The sequence below is a fragment of the Ursus maritimus genome, unplaced genomic scaffold (assembly GCF_017311325.1).
Source record: "Ursus maritimus isolate PB19 unplaced genomic scaffold, ASM1731132v1 scaffold_30, whole genome shotgun sequence".
Taxonomy (NCBI): Eukaryota; Metazoa; Chordata; class Mammalia; order Carnivora; family Ursidae; genus Ursus; species Ursus maritimus.
In genome coordinates, this window is record NW_024425564.1 from 23,212,501 (window position 1) to 23,233,480 (window position 20,980).

Consider the following 20,980-nt stretch of genomic DNA (forward strand, 5'->3'; position numbering starts at 1 on the left):
ATCAGAAGACGAGAGGGTAATTCAAGCTGACTGTTCCGTTTTTCCATCCTCAGTGATGAGCACTCCCGACTACGGAAGATCTGTTTTTCAGTAGCTCCAGAGAAGGAAGTTGCTTCTCTTGTCGATGTGTTCGTTCATTTATTTAGCCCCTGAGCAGCTGTAGGTGATGTGCCGGGCCACTGCCCCCAGGCTCAGGAGCTCCCTGCCTGGGCAGCGGTGTTGGCGCGAGCACAGCCTCGGCTCGGATCGTGGCAGGAGCAGGGAGGCCTGGCTGGTTGCAGAAGGATGACTAAGCGTGTCCCAGAAGAAAGGGAAGGGACTTATTTATCCATACATGGCTTTATTTGAAAAGTATTGGTGAGAAGGAGTGTTAGGGGAAGGCAACATCCTGGACCGAGTGAGTGGCTTGGGCAGAAGCCCCGAGGGGGCGGGGGGAGCAGGTGCTCAGCATGTAGCGGGGACAGGGTGTGAGAGTTGGACAGGGCCCACACCTGACGGGGCTGCGGGACTGGTCAGACCGTGCAAGGGAGCTCTAGCCCGGGGAGCGGCGGGTCCAGGTGCTCACTGCACTCGCTTGTCCTCAGATGTAGTCAGAGCCTCTGCTTGGCAGTTTGTGCCCATTTCTTAATGTTGTGACACTTGAAAGCCATTACTTCTTTGGTATGATTTTTCTAGTATTTTTATTCTTTTAAACATTCCATGATACATAAAGTGTTCTTTGATTTTAAAAGTTTACTTTTTTTTTTAATGGCATCTAAAGTCATTTAAGGCCATCGCTTCCTTGGGCCCATAGATACCTGTCTTTCAATCCAGGTATTTTTTCAAATGTTTTTGAAACAAGGAGAGAAAAGATAATAATTTTCATTGCTGAGCTTTTTTGTTTTGCTTTGCTTTGTTTTTCTTTTTCTTTTCCCCCGATGCTGCTGTTTTATTTTGTAGTGGGCAATTAGACTGTAATGCCTAAAAGAAGCATGAGTTCATTAAGCGGATGGTCCCATTCAGGAGCAACAATAAAAAATAATACCATGGAGCAAACGCCTCTTTCTGGAAGGCTGTTTTTATAAAGAGAACACCTCAGTGCTTCAGCATGCCTCATTCCCCGGTAGAAGTAGTTTACAGGTTTGGGTGGGAAGTCTGGTATGGTTTTTCCTTTGTGACATCCAATTGTACGTATACGTATAAATGTGTAATGACTAATTTAGAAAACTTGCTCTTCGTTTATTAAATTAAGGAGCACTGTTTCCCCTGGGATTAATTTCTGTTCTGTACTAGAGTGACCCAGCGTCACTCTGGTTTAGACTTGTCCCCATAGAATAGACTATCATAAAAGGTAAGGGCTTGATTTGTTCCTGCTTTAATGTTTGCGCATATATTAAAATCCTGCCCCTCCCCCGTCATCTCCATAAGGATGTGATAAAGTGTAGCAGCTTGTTACAAAGTGTTTCACTTTACTTTCAGTTTCCTTTCCCAAGGAAACATACAAATTACTAGAAATACAGTTGTAGGAGATGAAGTGGCTGACTTTTAAAAAATCAGGAAGGAGAATCAGTGTTTTCACATATTGCAGTTTTAAATGTTGAAGTGTACACCCCCCGGTAGACTGAAGGTCCGGGGTCTGAGGCTGGTCGGTGTTGCGTGATCTTCTGTGCCACCTTCGCCTGTCTGCACCCTCCTTACCCGCTGAGGCTTCCAGTCCCCCTGGTCACACAGTCTCCCCCGTGTGGGGATCAGACACATGGCAGTGGCTCCTTGGAGACTTCAGATGCCGTGTAGGACCCTCTGACCGTCTCGACATTCCTGCCTGACAGTGTGTTCTCCATCTTCCTGGCCCCCTGGATGAAAACAAGTGGTGAAATTGTATTGTGTGATGTAGGATCTTTGCACACAGAACTTGCTGTCTTCTCTTTAATGGTGAACGGTTTTATCAAATGCTTTTGTGGCACCCGGCGATCTTGGTATCATTCCTCAAATTTGCAATCTAACATAAATCTGATACTAAGCCCTGGCGTGGTGGACTGCCAGCAACCACACTGGGAATCCCGTTGCTGCGTGTCTACAGTAAACATTCAGGAAACTGCGAAGGTTTGGCCGGCAGTAAGGTGCCACAGTGCTTCTCACGGTTAGCTTTCTTACCTTTATTTCAAAAAGGTAATGATTGCAGTGGCTTTTCAGATGCCTTTCATGCCCACACAATGGCAGTTTTCGGGGGGACTGGTCTAGCCCTGTGAAAAGTGAAAGTCTGAAATAGCTAAGTAAACTCCACCAGCTGACTGTCCTTTGTCACCCAGCTTTTCCTAAACACAGTTGAAATTTGTCACTGCCAATGCTGATAGATGGTAGATGCCCACTAAAGAATATAGTGATTAAAGAAAAATGAAGTAGCCAGATTCAGAGGCTCCATGTCTTTTGGGGAACCATTCCTCTAAAATGTCAAGGCTAGATCAATATGAAAATTTGTGACATTGTCTTCTTTAGATACTGATTTAAATTCCTGCATGATTCTGATCGCCACACGATGTTTCCTAGTCTAACCACGTGGCAGCTGTGGACGACGATTAGAGGGGCACCTGGGTGGCTCAGTCGTTAAGCGTCTGCCTTCAGCTTAGGTCATGATCCCGGGGTCCTGGGATTGAGCCCCACGTCCGGCTCCCTGCTCAGCGGGGATCTGTTCTCCCTCTGCCTCTGCCTCGCTGCCTCCGCTTGTGCTCTGTCTCTCGCTTTCTTTCTCTCAAATAAATAAAATCTTTTTTTTTAAAAAAAAGGACTATTAGATTCAGCACACATTAATAAATGTCACATGCACTTAGATGGTCAATGCTAACGGAACATGTTCAGAACTTAGTGCATATATTTAAATCTTGATCACCTTGGACATCTAAGAAATGGGGTAGATCTTTTTAAAGGAAAAAAAATAACCCACAGTCGTGGTGCTTGGGAGATCTGATTCTAAATGCCTGACTTTGGAGGGTAGCACCCAGAAACCTATACCAGGGATAGTGCTCTTAGGTTTACAGGGAAAATTGGGGGTTTGGTCATTTAATTGATCTTCTCTGTAGCACACCAAGATCTATCACCAAGAAATATCATCTCTGAGCTTTCATTCACTCAACAAAATTTGTTAAACGCTCACGAAAGGCCAGACAGTATTACTACAAAGTACCTCAACAAAATATTTCTTTTTTTTTTTTCTTAGAGTGTGTGCAGGGGACAGGGGGATAGGGGGAGAGAGAATCTTAAGCAGGCTCCTTGCTTGGCACAGAGCCAGACGTGGGGCTCCATCTCATAACCCTGAGATCATGACCTGAGCTGAAATCAAGAGTTGGATGCCTAACGGACTGAGCCACCCAGGGGCCCCCAGAATATTTATTTCTTAAATATTATTAACATTTGGTAATGTCTTGGGCAGCTTATGGCTTTCTGGCAAAAGTCCAAGGCTTCTTAATGCTGTGTTTATTTAGTTATTCCTTTATGTCTGCCTCATTTTGCCTATTTTCCCCAGAGGTTTACTCTGGGTTTATTTCTCCTTAACATCAGTATTTATTTTCCTGGCAATATCTTCAATCTCTTTTTTAAATTATCTTAAGCCCATTCCCTACTGTGCCGACCAACACAATACTCAGAATGCCCTTCCCTTGGGGGTCATGTGCATGTCCCTGGTTGCTAAAGGTCACTGTGAAAAGGGTGTGATGAAGGACCCAAGCCCCTTGATTTTTTAAATTCCTTACTACCCTTAGCAACAGTGGGCTGCGTGGCTACCCCTTTTATCCTTCAGCGGATGAATTCTTGTGCTGATCTCCAAGGCGTGTGAATTTACAGATGCTAGGAACCATTTACTTTGAATGAAGCAGGAGGAATTGGAAGTTTCTCTAAACCAGCCATTAAAATGTGGACATTTGGCGTTTAAAAGAAGTTTCCGTTTAGTTTAAAACCAGCAGCTCAAGCTGCAGTTACAGTAGTATGTGCTCACGAAAAGCCTCATCCCTCCGGCCGCACGCGGCGCTCGTCGGCGTCTTGCCGCGCAGAGTTACAGTCTCAGGAATTTTGTCCCGTGTTCTTGGGGTGGTAGTGAATACTCTCACCTTTTGTGTCAGAAACCGTGCTGCCGGCTATTTGCTTTTCATGCCTTGATCCAAAGAATGTTTTTGTCAACAGAATGCGGCCGCAGTGCTGGGAATGTTAATTAATCCGTACCTTTGGCTGCCGCCCGGGGAGAACCATCCCGTGTGGCCAAGTGCAGCTGCAGACGTGATTCTTGCTGGGGCTTAAGTCTAGGGTCATGTGCGTAAGATCATGACGTTAGATCGCAGGATTTAAAACCTGTATCGCATTTGCCCTTCAAATTAATTGGATTTTTCTAAATGCAATTCTGTCGACATGAAACCTGTACACTGTGTTTCTGTCGCTGGGATTTTCAGGGAAAACATGATTGCTCCTTTTTAAGAAAACTTTCCATGTACAATACGAAACCATAATAGCTCTGGAGATTTCTGTGTAAGATAAAGATGTGCTAATATGAATGAACGACACAGATAGGAGTCTTTTGGTTTTACTTCCTGAAGGGAACAAACGTTAAACTCTGGCCCATTACATTCTTAATGATGTTTTCATCTTTAAAACAAAATAAATAAAAAAGCAAAACAACACAATAACTTATTACTGCCGTAGTTACGGGCTTTAAAAGAATTCCCCCTCCCCTCCCAAGTTGCTGCTGTTTGTCTGGAACTCCAAGTACTATTTCTAAACCTGTGAGCAAAACAAAAACAGGCCTCAGAGGACAGGAGCACGTGGATCTGGAGGGGGTGGGGCTGCCCTCCTGTGCACCCCGTCCTTCCAGCAGGTGTCACTGTGTGGCAGCAATGGGAGGGCCGGCTGCAGTTCCTCCCACCCACACTGGAGCTGGAACTCCATCTTTGGGGAAATTGGGTGACAGAAGTTTTATGGACGTAAACTAAATAGAACTTGTAAGGGCCACACATTTATGAATTTGTGAAGCACGTGTGGGTTATTTTTTTGTCTGTTCCAGAGTCCCAGGGGGATGCAGAGGGGTAAGCTACAGGCTTTACCCTCCTGGAGGGTTACACTCTGTATTGTCACACCCAAAAAAAAAAGAACAATGGTAGTAGAATAGTAGGAAGTCTGTACGTCTTACTGGCATAATGAAAGGACTCCTAAGTACATGAAAGGCTGGTATCAGATTTTGGCTTTGATGCTTCCTCGCCGTAGAGACTTCTCCTAACTTCCTTGTGTAAGAGGACGTTGCTTCCACTGCTGTCGTGGGGTGCCTTTTAGATCGAAGCAGGACAGCAGAGTACGGATGTGGGCAGACTTTTTCTGGAAAGGGCCTGATAGTGACTATTTCAGGTTTCGTGGGTCATACAGCCTCTGTCATGACTTCTAACATTTGTGGTTGTGACCAGAAGCTGCCATAGACAGTTTGTAAACCAGTGAGCCTGCTGCGTGCCAGGAAAACTTTACTGATGAGAACAGGCAGTGAGCCACGTGCGGCCCGCAGCCGTAGTTCGCCAGCGTCGGATAGAACAGGAGCTCCCCTGCAGTTCTTACTGTGTAACGTGCTACAGCAAAATGAACGATACCGCAAAGTCATAATGGTAGGTTTTCAGAGTAGTTAACAAGTCTGTGGTCTCACGCTTGCTGACTTGTCATCGCAGACGAGTCACTTTTCCTTTCTTCGGCTTCTGTCAGCACAGTGTCTGATGCGGTAGTCGTAGTGTTCTGTGGGGGTGAGAGCAGGGCTAAGGGGACAGTGAAGTTATATGAAAGGACCTTTATTAACACAAATCCAAACAAGAGAACAGAGCTGGTGGGCTCTGTTCTGGTGCTATGGGTATTTAAAGAGGTGCCATTGTCTTCCATTCATTTACGCTATCCATTTTCTCTTTTCTCTGTCATCCTAGGGTATCAACCCTGTTTCACAAATATGTAATGACCCAGAGTTCATTTTCAGGTTTCCAGACCTGGAAACTTCCCCTGCAGGAGTTTCAGGTCACAGTGGATGCAGAGATAAACATGACTCTGTCCTTGTCTTGGAGAAGGAAAACTACAGAAAGGAATCCCAGCCCTTCTTAAGTCCTCTCCAAGCTGTAGGCCTATGGCTCTGTCCAGGGAGAAAGAAAGGTCCAGGGAAGCTACCCTGTGGGCCTTGCCACCTATCATACCTCCAACTTTGGTCTGAAAATTGGCATAATCAAGGCAAAATCAGATTAACATGGAGCCAAATAGTTTTACCCCCTTCCCCATTAAACAATATATGGTGTTCTTTTTAAATCTTTCATGTAAATTGCGTGTGTGTGTGTGTGCCTGTGTGTATAAAATTTAAAAATTTATACTGTAAGTATTAAACTTCCATAGTCACTATAAAGTGCAGTGTATTTGTTGTGAAATTAAAAAGGTTGAGTTATTAGTTTACATTCTTCTTGGGGATTGCATTTTATATGTTCTGTTCATAATCAAATAATTATATGAAGCTTTTAATTTCTGTACCCATAAACATTCAACTCATGCATATTTATGAGTTAGCTTAATTTCTGTAATTTATTGTTGACCTTTCAGATTACTCTGTAGTTAGATTTTTAAAATATGACATTTGAATGTGGGACATTTAGCAGAGACTCGGGAGCCAGACAGACCTGGCACTTGTGAGCTGTGGGCTTGACACTTTAAAATAATTAACTGCGTTTTATATTTTTTTAATCATTATCTGAGAAAATATCAAGTCCTTAACTACTCCTTGTTTTAGTTATGATGAAATAGTATTGGTGTGATTGTAGTGCGATGCCAGATTCTCCTCGAGTCCCGGTGGCTAGAATCACAGACACAGCTGACTAAGAGATGCAAAACTAGGTACAAGATACAAGGTGGGAGCAGTTGTAGGTGCTAAAAACTTAACACACGTATGTAGGTTACGGTGTGTTTGGGAGAAATTTCCTGTGCTTTTAAGTTCACCAGGAGGAGCATTGGATTTGGTTTCAAGAATTAATAGTTTCCTATTAAACAATAGGAAAGAGAAAATTGCTTATCAGAAAGAGAAGTCTTGTTAAGAACAGCAGGGAAGTGGATATTGTGCAAGCTTATCTGAATGAGACAGGATATTGGTGTCGAGGGAGTAAAATAAAGACCCTGGAGTACTGGCAAATTGTTTGTTTGTTTTATGCAGCTTTCCAAAAGATTATTTTAGTTTTAACAGAGAAGCTGTACAATGCGTACAGAGAGCTCCTGTGTACTCTTCACCCAGCTTCCCCTTATGTTAGCGTCTTACGGGACTGCAGAACGCTTGCCAACACTAAGAGATTAACTTCAGCTCAACATTGGTAACTAAAGTGCACAAGTGACTTGAGTGCCACCACTTTTTCCACCGGTGTCCTTTTTGTGGCTGAGGATCTCCTTCAGAATCCCACATGGCACTTCTTAGACTCGTCTAATGAGTTCCTCAGTCTCTGTTGTCTTTTGTGGCCTCGCCATTTGTAAGGAATACTGATCAGTTATTTTGTAGAATGTTCTCAGTGCGGGATTTTCTGATGTATGCTCATGATTGGATTCAGGTTTGCATCATTAGGAAGGTGCCACAGAGTGATTGTCCGTATCTCAGTGTATCGTATCAGGAGGTACATTATGTCAATAGGTATTATTGGTCATGTTAACCCAAATTACTTGGCTAATCTTCCAGGACTCTCTACTGTAAACTTAACTGTTGTTCCCTTTGTAAGTATTAAATGTTTGTGGGAGATACTTTGAGACTATGCAGATACCCTGTTTATACACCGGTGGATCTTGCCTAGGATAAGTATTCCTAGGGTGTTCTAATTTATTAATTGGAATTTTTCTGCAAAGAGAAGTTACCATTTCTCCATTTGTTCTTTCATGCTTTCATTCATTTATATCCATATGGACTCAAGGATATGTATTTTATTCTTTGGGTTATAATCAGTCCTACCATTTTTTTGTATAGCTCAAGTTCTCATTGGCCATTGAGAACTCTCTGAAGTCTGTTCCTATGCCCTTTTGACTTGCCCCATCTTTTTTTTTCTTTAAGAAGTTCCTTATTTTCTAGCACCCCAAGATGTTTCAGCCCTGACATCAACCATTTCTTCAAGGACCTCTGGTTCCCTCTACTGGAGAATGGTATTTAGAAACCAAGATCTCACTAGGGGGTATGTTCGTTGCTACTGACCTGTCACAGCTTCTGTCCTCTGTCACTGGGTAAAGTTAGGAAGCCTATGTACATATGCTGATTCCTACTTACACACACATCTGTATTCATTTCTGTGTCTTTGGTGGGGGGGAACATGTACACACACACACACACACACACACACGCCATATACATGAATGAAACATGAGTCCATACTGATAGTCCCAATTCTAGTCCACAGAGTTGATTCTAGCCTTCTCTATTTCCTTCTTTTTCTTTCACCTACAGTGAGGAACCTCGTCCCCATCTACACTGTGTTTGCATATTTGTTCAACTCTGGTATTTTTTTAAAAGATTTATTTTTTTGTTATAGGGGGAGGGGCAGAGGGAGAGAGAGAGTCTCAAGCAGATTCCTGCTGAGCGAGGAGCCCAACATGGGGCTCAGTCCCATGAACCATGAGATCATGACCTGAGCCGAAACCAAGAGTCAGACACCCAACTGATTGAGCCACACAGGGACCCCTTGTTCAACTCTAGTATTAATCAGTGAACCAGTTGCAGAAATCCTAACCCACCTGCAAAAAAATATATATATATATTTACAGTTACAGTCAGTGTTTATGTGCAGTCCTTTTTGTCTTCAGCCTCCACCTCATCTGGTCAGAACCCTCACCCAGGATGCAAACTTTCTTCCCACCTCTTCAGAGCACTGACGCAGTTCATTTGTACTGCAACTAGGGTCGTCTGTCTCAGCTTGCATCAATCTTGGATACATTGCACATCCTGGCTGATTATGTTTCTATTTACATACTGTAAAGTTCACTTTATGGCATTCAGCTCACTCTATGGCAGTCTTTAACAAATGCACAGAACGGTATGTCTACCCCCGCAGTTCCGTACAGAGGAGTTCCGTTACCCCCAAAATTCTCCTGTGCCATTCCCTTATAGACAACTGCTTCCCCTACCCAACAACCACTGATCAGAAACCACTGATCTCTTTTCTTCCCTATAGTTTTGCCTTTTCCAGAGTGCCATGAGAAAGGAGTAATAGAATGAGTAGCTTTTGGGGGTCTGGCTTCTTTCCCTTGGTTCATTCCTTTTGTATTGTTGAGTAGTATTCCATTGTATTGATGTGCCATAGTTTGTTACCCAAAGACCAGTGGAAAGGTCTGGATTGCTGCCAGTATTTGGCAAACATAAGTAAACCTGCTGTAAGACATTCACGTGCAGATTTTTATGTGAACGTAAATTTCCATTCCTGCCTGGTTTGATACAGGAGCAGAATCTCTGGGTCATATGGCTGGTATAGGTTTAGCTTTATAACAGACAGTCAGACTGGTTTTCAGAGTGTCCGTACCATTTTACGTTCCCACCAATGTGTGAGAGTCCAGTTGTTCTGTGACCTTTCCAGCATATTTTGAAAAAAATATTCTAATAGGCGTACAGTGGCATTTCATTGAAGTTTTTATTTGCATTGCTTTGACTGATGATAGTGAACATATTTTCATATGCTCTTTGCTTTCCAGATGTCTTCTTTGGTGAAGTGTTTGTTCAGAAATTTTGCCCATCCTGTTTACTTATTGTTGAATTTTGATATTTTTAAAATATATCCTAGATACCATTTCTTTGCCAGAAATGTGATTTGCAGATGTTTTCTTGCAGTCTCTGCTTGTCTTTATTCTTTTTTTGTAGTGTCTTTCTCAGAGAAAAAAGTATTTTTTTTAATATTAATGAAGCCCAGTTTATCAGTTTTTTAAAATTGTGCTTTTGATGTCATATGTAAGAAATCTTTGCCTACTCCAAGGTTACACAGATTTTCTACGGTTTTTTTTAAGAAGTTTTACAGTTCTATATTTTACATTTAGGTTGAGTTATTGTATAAGGTATGTGTCATCTTTTCATTTGTGGATGTCCATTTGTTTCAGCAACATTTATTGAGAAGACTGTCCTTTACCCATGGAACTGCCTTTGTCAAAATTTAGCTAACTATATTTGTGTGGTTTTTATCTCTGGAATCTCTCTGCTCATCTGTTTGTTCCTATAGGTCTGTCCTTCTGCCAATACCACACCACTTGGGTCTGAGTTCTTCAACTTCTTTTCTTTTCCAAAATGACTTTGGCTATCCTAGTTTCTTTCCTGTAGAAATTTTAGAATCAGGTTGTCAATATCTGTAAAATGCTTGTGAGATTTTTAATGAAATTATATTGCATCTATAGATCAGATTGGGGAGAAGTGCTTTCTTAACAATACTGAAACTTCCAGTCTATGAATATAGTATATCTCTTCATTTGTTTCCTGTCTTTGGTTTCTTTAACTAGTATTTTGTAGTTTTCAACATACAGATCCTTTTTTAAATTTATACTTAAGTATTTCATTATTTTGGTGCTGTTTTAAATAGTATTGTATCTTTAATTTTGAATTCTAGTTGTTCATTGGTGGATCATAGAGTTCTTAATAGATTTTTTTAAAGATTTTATTTATTTATTTATTTGAGAGAGAGAGAGACAGAGATAGCGAGAGAGCATGAGTGGGGAGGATAGGGAGAAGCAGGCTCCCCACTGAGCAGGGAGGCCGACGCGGGGCTTGATCCCAGAACCCTGGGATCGCAACCCGAGCTGAAGGCAGATGCTTAACCAACTGAGCCACCCAGGTGCCCCCTTAATAGATTTTTTATTATCCTTTTAATGTCTGTGGGTTTATAGTAATAACCCCTTTTTCTTTCCTAATGCTGGTAATTTGTATCTTCTTTTTTCTTAGCCACTATTACTAGATGTTTATCATTTTTCTTTCTTTTTTTATTTTTTTTTTCAAAGACCCAGCTTTTGGCTTCATTGGCTTTCTCTGCTTTTCTTTTGTCAGTTTTCTTTATTTCCATTCTCATCTCTGTTATCTCCTTTCTACTCCTGCCTTGGGTTTGGTTTCGTTTTCTTTTTCTACTTTCTAAAGGTGAGAAATCTGATTATTTATTTAAGACCTCTATTCTAACAAAAGTGTTTGATACAGTAAATTTCCCAATAGCCACATCTTTAGCTGCCTTCCACAGTTTGGATGTTATATTTTAATTTTCATGTAGCTCAAAGTATTTCTGACCTTTCTTTGGGATTTTTTTCTTTGACCCAAGGATTATTTAGGAATATGTTAGGTAAATCTGGACTATTGGGGGATATTCACATATCTTCCAACTATTGATTTCTAGTCTCATTGTGTTTTCATCCAAAAACACACTCTATATGACTTTTATTCACTTAAATATGTTGAGGTTTGCTTCGTAGCTCTGAATATGGCATATATTGGTAAACATTCCATGTATACTTTTATAAGGAAAGCGTATTCTGTTGTTGGGTGGAATGTTCTGTAACTGTCAGCTGGGACAAGTTATTTGATAGTGTTTTTCAGGTCTTCTGTGTTTTTACTGAGTTTCTGTATACTTGTTCCATCAATTACTACAAGTGGAATGTTGAAGTTGAAGAGAAACGTTCAACTGTAATTGTGGATTGGTTTATTACTTTTTTCAGTTTTAGCCTTATTTATCTTGAGACTCTGCTTTAGTTGCTACACATTTAGGATTATATGTGTTCATAGTGAGGTAACCCCTGTATCATTATGTAATGTTCCTTTTCATTCTTGATCATATTTTTTGTTCTAAAATCTACTTTGTCTGATATTAGTATACTAGTTTTTCCAGCTGTAATTTAGTTAATGTCATAAGGTATATCTTTCTCCAAACTTTATTTATGTCTTTATATTTAAAATAGGTTTCTTTTACACAATATGTGTACTTGGCGCTTGCTTTTTTTATCCAGTCTAGCTTTTTCTCTCCCTTAATTCATGTATTAGACCATTCCTTTTAATGTTATTTTTCATGTAGTGGAATAATATCTATCCTTCTGCCAGCTGCTTTTTTAATTTCTTTTTTTCTTTTTGACTTAATTGAGCATTTTTTATGATTTTTTGTTATCTTCTCGACTTTGTTATTTATACCTTTTTAAGAAATGTAGTTGTCTTCCTTCAAATAATGCTACATTACTTCACAGGTAGTGTAAAGACTTTGTAACAGTGTATCACACAGCCACACTGTGACTGCTATCGACAGTTGTATTTTAGAGCCAGCAATTAAAACTTGAGAAATAATTTTGTCTTTATCCTAGTTCTGATGCTCTTCATTTGTGTGTGGTAGACCCACATTCCCATCTGATGCCATATTCTCTCTGCCTAAAGAGCTTCCTGTAACACTTATTGTCAAGTGAGTCTGCTGACAACGAATCCCCGCAGTTTAGGTTTTTCTAAGAAAGCCTGCATTTCTCCTTGGTCTTTGAAAAGTATTGCCAGTGGGCACAGAGTTCCAGGTTGGTCCATTTTCTTGTTGTGATTATTACTTTGTTTTCATTTGTAGCATTTCATTCCTTTCTTTTTCCTCGTTTCCATCTCTCAGCTGAAATTCCCATTGGACATTGCAGGTTGTCCACCTTTCCCATTAGAGCCTCTAACACACCGCTTACTTTAAAGCCTGTGACACGTCTAATGTCTGTATCACATCCAGTTGGTTCTGATTGCTTTTTCTCTTCTGAGTATGTTTTTTTCCCTGCCTTTTTGTATGCCTTGTAATTTTTGTTGAAAGCTAGACATCTTGTGTAAGACAGGGCAGACTATGTAAATAGTCTTTCTGCTTCCTAAGGGGTGTGCCTCTCCTGTGGGGCCCTTAGTGCGGGCGTTAGTTTCTCTAGTTAGGGGTCCCATCGTGTGTGAGAGATTTGGTGTAGCAATGGCAACTCTCAGAGCACCAGAGGCTTCAGGTTCCCATAGAGATAACTTGTCTTTGGGGTGGTGGGTGGATTACGAGAGCAGTGCCTGTTTCAGCCCCAGTTTTAGGTCTTCACTTTGTACTGTTCTTCTCCTGTCCCTTGCCCAGCAGTTTTGGGCTGTGACCTGTCACTTAAGGGTCTTAGCTTGGTGTTAAGGGGTGAGGAGGAGGACAGGATGCCACCTGTGTTCTGATTCAGCCTCAGTCTTCCACATGTACCGTGTTCTTAGGTTTCTGGGCCGTGCCCCTGGTGTTTCCCCACCACTGCCTCAGCTGTTGTGGTAGACTCAGCTGGTAATCTTGTCCCTCCTCAAGGGGTAGAGCTGTGTTTTTTCTCCTATTCCTTCCCTTTCCCCACTGCAGTAAGTTTTCACCAGTGTCCTGAGGGCAGCAATGCTTATGCCCTTCTGTTCACAGGGTAGTGTTTTTCCCTAGTGGGGCAAGGGGAAGTGGATCCAGGTGGAATATCTTGCCCCCTCTCTATGGCTACCGCTCCTGTCCCCCAGATCTGGATCACAGTGGATAATGAGCACACTTTTCTGTGAGCACTCGAGTAGGCTTCATGGCATAGAGCCGGCAGAAGAGCGTAGCTTCAGAAGATTCACACAATCCTGCCAGACTGTAGTTGGCTTTAACCAACCGGTAGGCTGAACTCTTCCAACCAGTGTCCCATTGCATCCACCCCAGATGATGATGCAGGCTTGGTGTCTCCTCTCTTCCCGCAGACAGGGTCTCTGCTTGGAGTTTGGACTCTTTGATTGATTAGGACCTCAGCTTTTTTACAAGGACTATTGAAAAAGTCATAAATACAAAATTAGGCCTGTACCTTTTTAAATAGAGTAATAGTTTTTAAGGTAAAGCAAGTTTCATCCTAGTTAGACTTCGTAGCAAGGCTGACCTCTGATGAAATCAGCCTCCCTCTCCAGTCACCTGTTCTCCTAATCCTCTGGTGTCTCCTGATTTTCTTCAACTTTCCGCTTATTAAAAAAAAAAAAAAAATCAAAATGTCTGATTTGGCACTGTTGTGGCAAACTCAAAACAAATTGCAAATGACTCTCCAGTTTTAGAATCTCAAACATCAGTAGGGTTGCGGAGAAATATCTGAGGCAGGAGGCAGGGCAATTACCCAGAAATCACCCATCCCATCTCTAGCATGGACACCTGGTGGGATTCAGTAAATCAGTGTTATTTTAGAGCAAAACAGCAGAACCCTTAATGCAAAAAGCAAGTGAAATCCCATTTTAAAGTACCCAACATGCATATGTTTTGTCCTTGAATGTTTTAATTCTAAAAGTAACGTGTACTTGAGATAAACAACTTAAAAATTCGAATCCATTCCATCTTCTTGAAATAATCACCCTCAAATGTTATGGTGTCCATCCTTTGAGATTTTTCTGTAAGAACTTATCTCTGTAATATACAAGGAGTAGTAAAATAAATGAATATGCAGACCATTTGGAATATGCAGGAAATAAATTCTCTTCAAAAAATATGTGTAAAAGCAGAATGTTAAAAAGTATGTATAAATACAGAATGTTTCAAAGCTAAGCTGAATACAATGTGATGTCTTCTTTATTATGGCTCATGACAGAGAATGGGGGTAGAAGTTTTGCATTCATCTCCCTCCATTTAACTTTTTAAAATTTATTAGCTTTCTAAGGAAAAGCATCTTGAATTTTGTAAGATTTTTAAACAGATAAAGTTTTAAATCCAGAACCACATGAGCTTATGAGAATTTTGAAACTGTTTGAAACCTGGACCTTCTTGAATATTCTTTGTTAAACACAGTCCCATATGAGGTTATGACGCTGATATGAATGACTTAGTTAACGTTCCTCTTCGTGTGAGGACTTGAATTGTCATAGAAAAAAATGATGGGAAAATTTAGCACCTCTCAGTAGAAAAGAAAAGAAAAAAAAATAGAAGTCTTAAATATTAAAGAATATTACTACCCTGAGGACAATGGAAACATGTCTAAAATACTATTCCCATATGAATTTGCATATTTGATATAATTATCAAATAGAATCATTTCACTTACAAATATGAATGGCATCACGGTCTTTGTTTTAATTTGTTTAATTAAAGGGAGATACAAAGAAGTAGAGAGAAGGAGCTCAGGAGGAATTGTGTTGAATTCTGTCAAATTTTCGTGTATCTTTCAGTCTTCTTTGATAGTTGAGGCCTTTATCTCTGATTTTCTTGATACATTACCCTTGCCTGTCTGTTCTTCCGAGGTCCATTTCATGGTCTGCATCCCTAACAATTGTCCTGGCCATGCCACTCTCTGTCAGCACCTCCCTTCTCTGATTCCTGGACTGACTGACCTGTTCATCCCCTCGCCGCTCTCTCTCTCCTCGGCAAACCTGTAGGCTTTTTGTGGGTAGAGCCCTCGTCAGTTCTATTCCTCACATTGCTAAGCTTACAAAATAATAGTAATAATAAAAGGTTGCATTTGTCCACGTGCAAAACGTTCTTTAACATAGCCTCTCGGTTGTTTTTATTAGATGAAAAGCAAAGATTTGGTTTTGAGCGGTCTGGGTATGACCTTGAAGAATCAGATGGCCCGGATGAGGACGATAACGAAAACGAAGATGATGATGAAGACAGTCAGGCTGAATCTGTCTTGTCAGCAGCTCCCTCTGTTACAGCCAGCCCGCAGCACCTTCCATCTAGAAGCAGCCTCCAGGACTCTGGGAGCGTGGAGGAGGACATCAGGATTGCCGAGTGCTTCTCTGGGATGCACACGGACCCGATGGACGTTCTGCCCAGAGCCTTGCCCACCAAGATGACCGTGCTCAGCACAGTGCAGTCAGACCACACCAGGAAGACAGAGTCTCCGGCAAAGACCAGGCAGCATGCTGCAAAAGACGGAGAAGAACCAACGACTCCTGTAGACTCTTCTCGGTCCCCTGAAGCTGCACCCAGATCCCCATGTCACCAGATGTCTGTAGACTACCCGGACCCCGAAGAAATTCTGGGAAGTTCTGTGGCAGGAAAGACTATCACTTTAACACAGGTAAATGCTTTCTTTGTTGTTGGTTTCCTTTCGTTACACCTGTTAAGTAGGGGGATCCTAATGGCTTAAGAAAATAATGTACTTAAATTATTTCTTTCTGGCTAAATCGGTTTGTTTAGGCTTAATTGTTTTATTTAAAGGCAAAGGACATTTACAAATGTCTTTTGGCTTCTTGCTAGGTATTTTAATTGGAGTTCACAAATTGTATCATAAATCTGTGAAAGGACCAAATGGATCTTTAAAAATATATTCATTTGAAAAAATATGTATGTGCCGCTTGGGAATGTGAACCTTGGGACCTATTTGTCCCAGTGCTTACCCTGAGTTCTCTTTCCACTGGCATCGATATGATGGATTTGCACTAAATCATCCAAACATTTTGCACTTTGCCCCTGTCGGCAAGACAGCTACCAGTTTGTGGCAAAGCTGGTGTGACCCAAATAATGTACCAAGAAGTTCACTTTGCTCAAGTGATCAGATTGCTGTGGCCAGCTTTAGAGAGCTTCGTGCCAGAGAACCAGCTCAGGGCCACACACAGGCCTACGGAGACACAACCTATGTGTGCTGCGAATGAGTCTCTGCTTTTACCCCTGGCGGTTCATGAGGAATGTTTAAATCTGTGGTAAGAACATTCATCTCCCTGACACTTGCCTTACCTCGAGTAGGGATTGACGACAGCCATAGGATTTATTTCTAAATGTGGCAGATTTGGGTTTGCGAGGTAACCCTGAAGAAAAATAAAGACTGTGCAAGCTCGGATTTCTAGAGACTATTCTAAATTAATATAATTTAACTTAATTGGATTAATACTTAAATTATATTTGATACTTAAACTAGTATATACGTTAATGTAGCTCTATAATATAGATATTATCAAGAAAAAGCTAATATTTAGGTGATAATCTTGGGCGGGAGGGAGATTGGCAAGATTTGTCCCTTTTCATGACTTCCAGATTTGGTCCCCGGTGCTCTCGGCTTCTCTAGCCTAAAATCACTTAGACACACCTGCCAGTGCCTGGAAATCGGGTTTTCAGTAGACATTTCATAATCCTACAAATGAAGGAACAAAGGAATAAACAAACAACTGCAGACTTTTTTTTATTAATGACAACCCTTTATTTCAAAAATGAGTAATCCTCCAGTTGATTTTCCCTTTGAGTTGATAGTCAAAGCCAACTAATGTTGCAATTTCTCTATAACTCCTGATCTCTAAAGTAAGGTAGAGCTGGTAGTGCCAGCAGTAATAACAACAACAGAAATAAAACAACAGCAATATACTTATGGCTACATCTCAAGGTTAATTTCCGTATAAATGAGATGATGCCCAGGAAATTTGTTTGAAAAATGCAGAGTATCATACAAAATGTGTTGCTGCTATTTATACTAGAGATTAAAGGCGTAATAGATTTTTTTAGTTGGCAGTGTGTTTTTTAAAATGAAAACATCATTTTCAGCAAGCTTGTAATTTTTATACAAATACACACGCTTCCGCCTCGTTAGGAAGAATAGGTTTGATGGCAGCAGTTTAGCTCAGTGACTGAGAGCCCTATCGTAAAAGGGTTTTCCTCTTGCCTTTCAGAGCACAGCATCAGTAAGGCTTCCTCCTCCTGCCGCGGAGCGCAGCCCTCGGACAGCGGTGGGGGTTCCTTCGGGGGCCTCGCCCCAGCCTGACGCTCAAGAACAGAAGCAGCAAGTGACCCTCCAGCCGCCTCCAGGCCTGCCCTCCCCCCAGACTCATCTGTTCAGCCACCTCCCTTTGCACTCTCAGCAGCAGTGCAGGACGCCCTATAACATGGTTCCGGTCGGGGGGATCCACGTGGTACCTGCCGGCCTCACGTACTCCACGTTTGTCCCCATCCAAGCCGGGCCAATGCAGCTGACCATTCCGGCCGTCAACGTCATTCACAGGACTGTGGGCGGGGCCGGGGAGTCCGTCCCGGAAGCTCCGGGCGCCGCACACGCCGCCGGCGTGGCCGAGCTCAGCGGCGTCGTGCCGTGTATTCCCATCGGCCAGATCCGCGTGCCGGGCCTTCCGAGCCTGAGCACGCCCGGCCTGCAGCCGCTGCCGTCCCTAAGCATGGAGACCGTCAATATCCTGGGCCTCGCCAACGCGAACGTGGCCCCGCAAGGGCACCCCGCGGGGCTCGCTCTCAACGCCGTGGGGCTGCAGGTTCTGACCGCAAACCCTTCCTCGCAGAGCAGCCCCAGCCCTCAGGCGCACATTCCAGGCCTGCAGATCTTGAACATCACGTTGCCTACCTTAATCCCCTCGGTGGGTCAAGTAGCCGTGGACGCGCCGGCCGCCCCCGAAATGCTCCCCGCGCACAGCAGAGCGCGGGAGGCGCCGCCCAAGCCCGCCTCGGCCGACGGCGCCCCTGCGGGCAGCGGGAGCGCGTCTCCTCAGGGCCCGCGGGCAAATGCAAAAAATGTCCCCGATCCCCCTGCCCCCGCAAGAGACCACGCCAGGCCCGACGGCGGCGGCGGTAAGACGGACGCCGGGAAGGCCGCCTCGGTGAATCACGTGAAGCCCCAGGCCGAGCTCGCGCCCGTGCCGGGCAAAGTGCCGGGCAAAGCAGCGTCGGCGCACGAGCCTCGGCCGAAGGCGCGTCCCGAAGCCCTGGCGGAGCGCCCCGGCGCGCAGACGCTGGCCCCGGACGCAGCGGGGCCCCGGACCGCGGCGCTGCCCCGCAGGCCGGCCACCGCCCAGTTCAGCGACGTGAGTAGCGACGACGACGAGGACAGGCTCGTGATAGCGACCTAGTGGCTCTTTGGGGGGGGGCGGGGGAGTTCGGTTTGGGTTTTTTGGTGGTTTTTTTTTTATATATAACACTTAAAGGTTTCTTTGAAAACCCTCCTTTCCTTAAAGCACATTTTTCTGACATAAACTCATGACTAATCTTTGTGCAATCATGAACTTTTGACCAATAATTGTTTTGTGTCCGCTCCAGCCATTTTTGTACATGTTGTATAGACACTTGTGCCTTTTAGGAGTTTATGTTTAGAAGCTGTACAGATTGTTGAATATCTATATACATAAAATATATATTATATATGTATATGAAAACCAGGTAGTTATTTGTGTTTAGAAAAAAAAAACCTGTCAAATAAATCAGATGATTAAATTATATGTTGCACTGTTAAATATAAATTTTTATGGCTGTGGGGCAGAGTTTCTGTGTATAAATTAGTATGTAAACTCCGTATTTATTGTATTCATATTAGTCTTTGAAAATGGGTCTGTCCTCCTTGTGTAAGACAGTAACTTTACACTTAAGACAGATTTTCTGTGTCATGAAATGTTTCAGTAAAATATTGTTTACTGACTTTACCCTTGCTTACGTTGTGCCTTCTTTACAGATCCATGATCCGTAATCTGTGTTGAGAGAAGAGCCATAGGTCACATTCTTTCCACACTCGCCCCCAGCCCCATTTTTGAGAAACGGGGGCTTTACTGGTGTTACTCTCCCGTGAAACTCCGTGAAACCCATGTGACCGAGAGGCCTATTTTTCTTAATTTGTGAAAACTCATTTTATAGCTACTAACTTACAGAAGGTTCAGTGCTTACACTTTCTGCAAATACGTAGAGCATGCAGCCTGGAACCGGCAAAGTTCCTTCATGCGGGTGGGACAGGTTCTGGTCAACATAAAGTAAGTTAAAAACAACTGTCCGGAGGACGCCTGGGTGGCTCTGCCTTGGGCTCAGGGCATGATCCCGGCGTTCTGGGATCGAGCCCCGCATCGGGCTCCCTGCTCAGCGGGAAGCCTGCTGCTCCCTCTCCCACTCCCCCTGCTTGTGTTCCCCCTCTCACTGCCTCTCTCTCTGTCAAATAAATAAAATCTTTAAAAAAAAAAATTGTCCAGAGAACTTGGAGGAGGCCCATGAAACCGGTTTCTCAGGCTCCACCCCCAGGTCCGCTGGTGAACCACTGGCTCTTCTTTCCCTCAGAAGTCCTACTGATAATGCTCAGAGAGCTCAATGGCCAAAACCAAAACGCAGAGGGACCCAGATTTACAGAAGAACCAAACTCAGGCTTCTAAGCTACTTATGTGACTCTCTTTAGAAATGATTATTTCCCGTCCGGAGAGGCTTAGCCATCCTTGCTCACTCAGAAAACAGTCACAGTTCCCATTGCAGTGACTTGCATTATTACTCAAGCGTTACACATGCTAGACTTGTAAGAAGGTGTTTTAATGTTGAAATTGAATGTACAGCATATCTTTAAGGCAATGTATTCACATTTTTTAAAGGCCTCCTTCATGAGGATACCAAGGGTACGAAGCTGGTGAGACAACAGACCATTGGGGGAAGTGTTGGAGACCTACTGCTGGCCAGGCCCTGCTTTCCGTGACTTTGGGAAGGGCACCTTCCATCTTGGCCTGCATGCCCTGAACCTGAATTATTATTTCTGCAGTCTGGCCTCAGCAGGCTCTGATGGGTCTGTGATGGTTTTGTTCCACGCTTGAATTTTTATTTACACTTACGACAGATTAAGTAACAAAATTCTCAAAAATTAAAACTAAACTCATATTCCAAGATAGATTTGAAAAGAATTCTAGAAACTCATAAGATTTGCATTGCTCTGTCAGTATAGTTATTGAAAATGAGGTCCATTATCCATCAAATTTCTCAAAATTAATGTTTTAACTTCATGTCATGCTTTCTATTATACTTTTTATTGTACTTTGCCTAAAATTTTAAAGCAGTATAGCAAACATGTTTGTTCTAGAATCATATTTTAGTTATGTATAACTTCTCTAAATTCAAAAGTAATGATCAGAATTGTGGGATTGGGGCTTTTGGGTTTGTTTTTTTTTTTTGTTTTTTTTTTTGTACAGATAGAATTTTCTTAATTTGAAAAATTTCCTACATTTAACCAAATACCAAATGCTGTGATATACTTGGATGCTCCCTTGAGAATTTCATAATGCTATAATATATCTTAAGCTGCTTTTGTAGTCTTGACTTTTCAAGATTCATTAAATTATACACATACCTTTAATATTAGTGAC

The 20,980-nt window shown here is 42.5% G+C and overlaps 1 protein-coding gene across 4 annotated transcripts in view; it reads left to right on the forward strand.

Moving 5' to 3' along the window:
* The window catches only part of HIVEP1 (HIVEP zinc finger 1), a 150,989-nt gene extending 131,692 nt beyond the window's left edge, over positions 1–19,297 (forward strand). For all 4 annotated transcript variants that reach the window (XM_040645051.1, XM_040645054.1, XM_040645052.1 and 1 more), the window contains 2 exons: positions 15,458–15,969; positions 17,549–19,297. In XM_040645051.1, the coding sequence (XP_040500985.1) occupies positions 15,458–15,969; positions 17,549–18,730 (1,694 nt within the window). In that variant the 3' untranslated portion in view covers positions 18,731–19,297. The remainder of the gene's footprint in view (positions 1–15,457; positions 15,970–17,548) is intronic.
* The last annotated feature ends 1,683 nt before the right edge of the window (positions 19,298–20,980 follow it).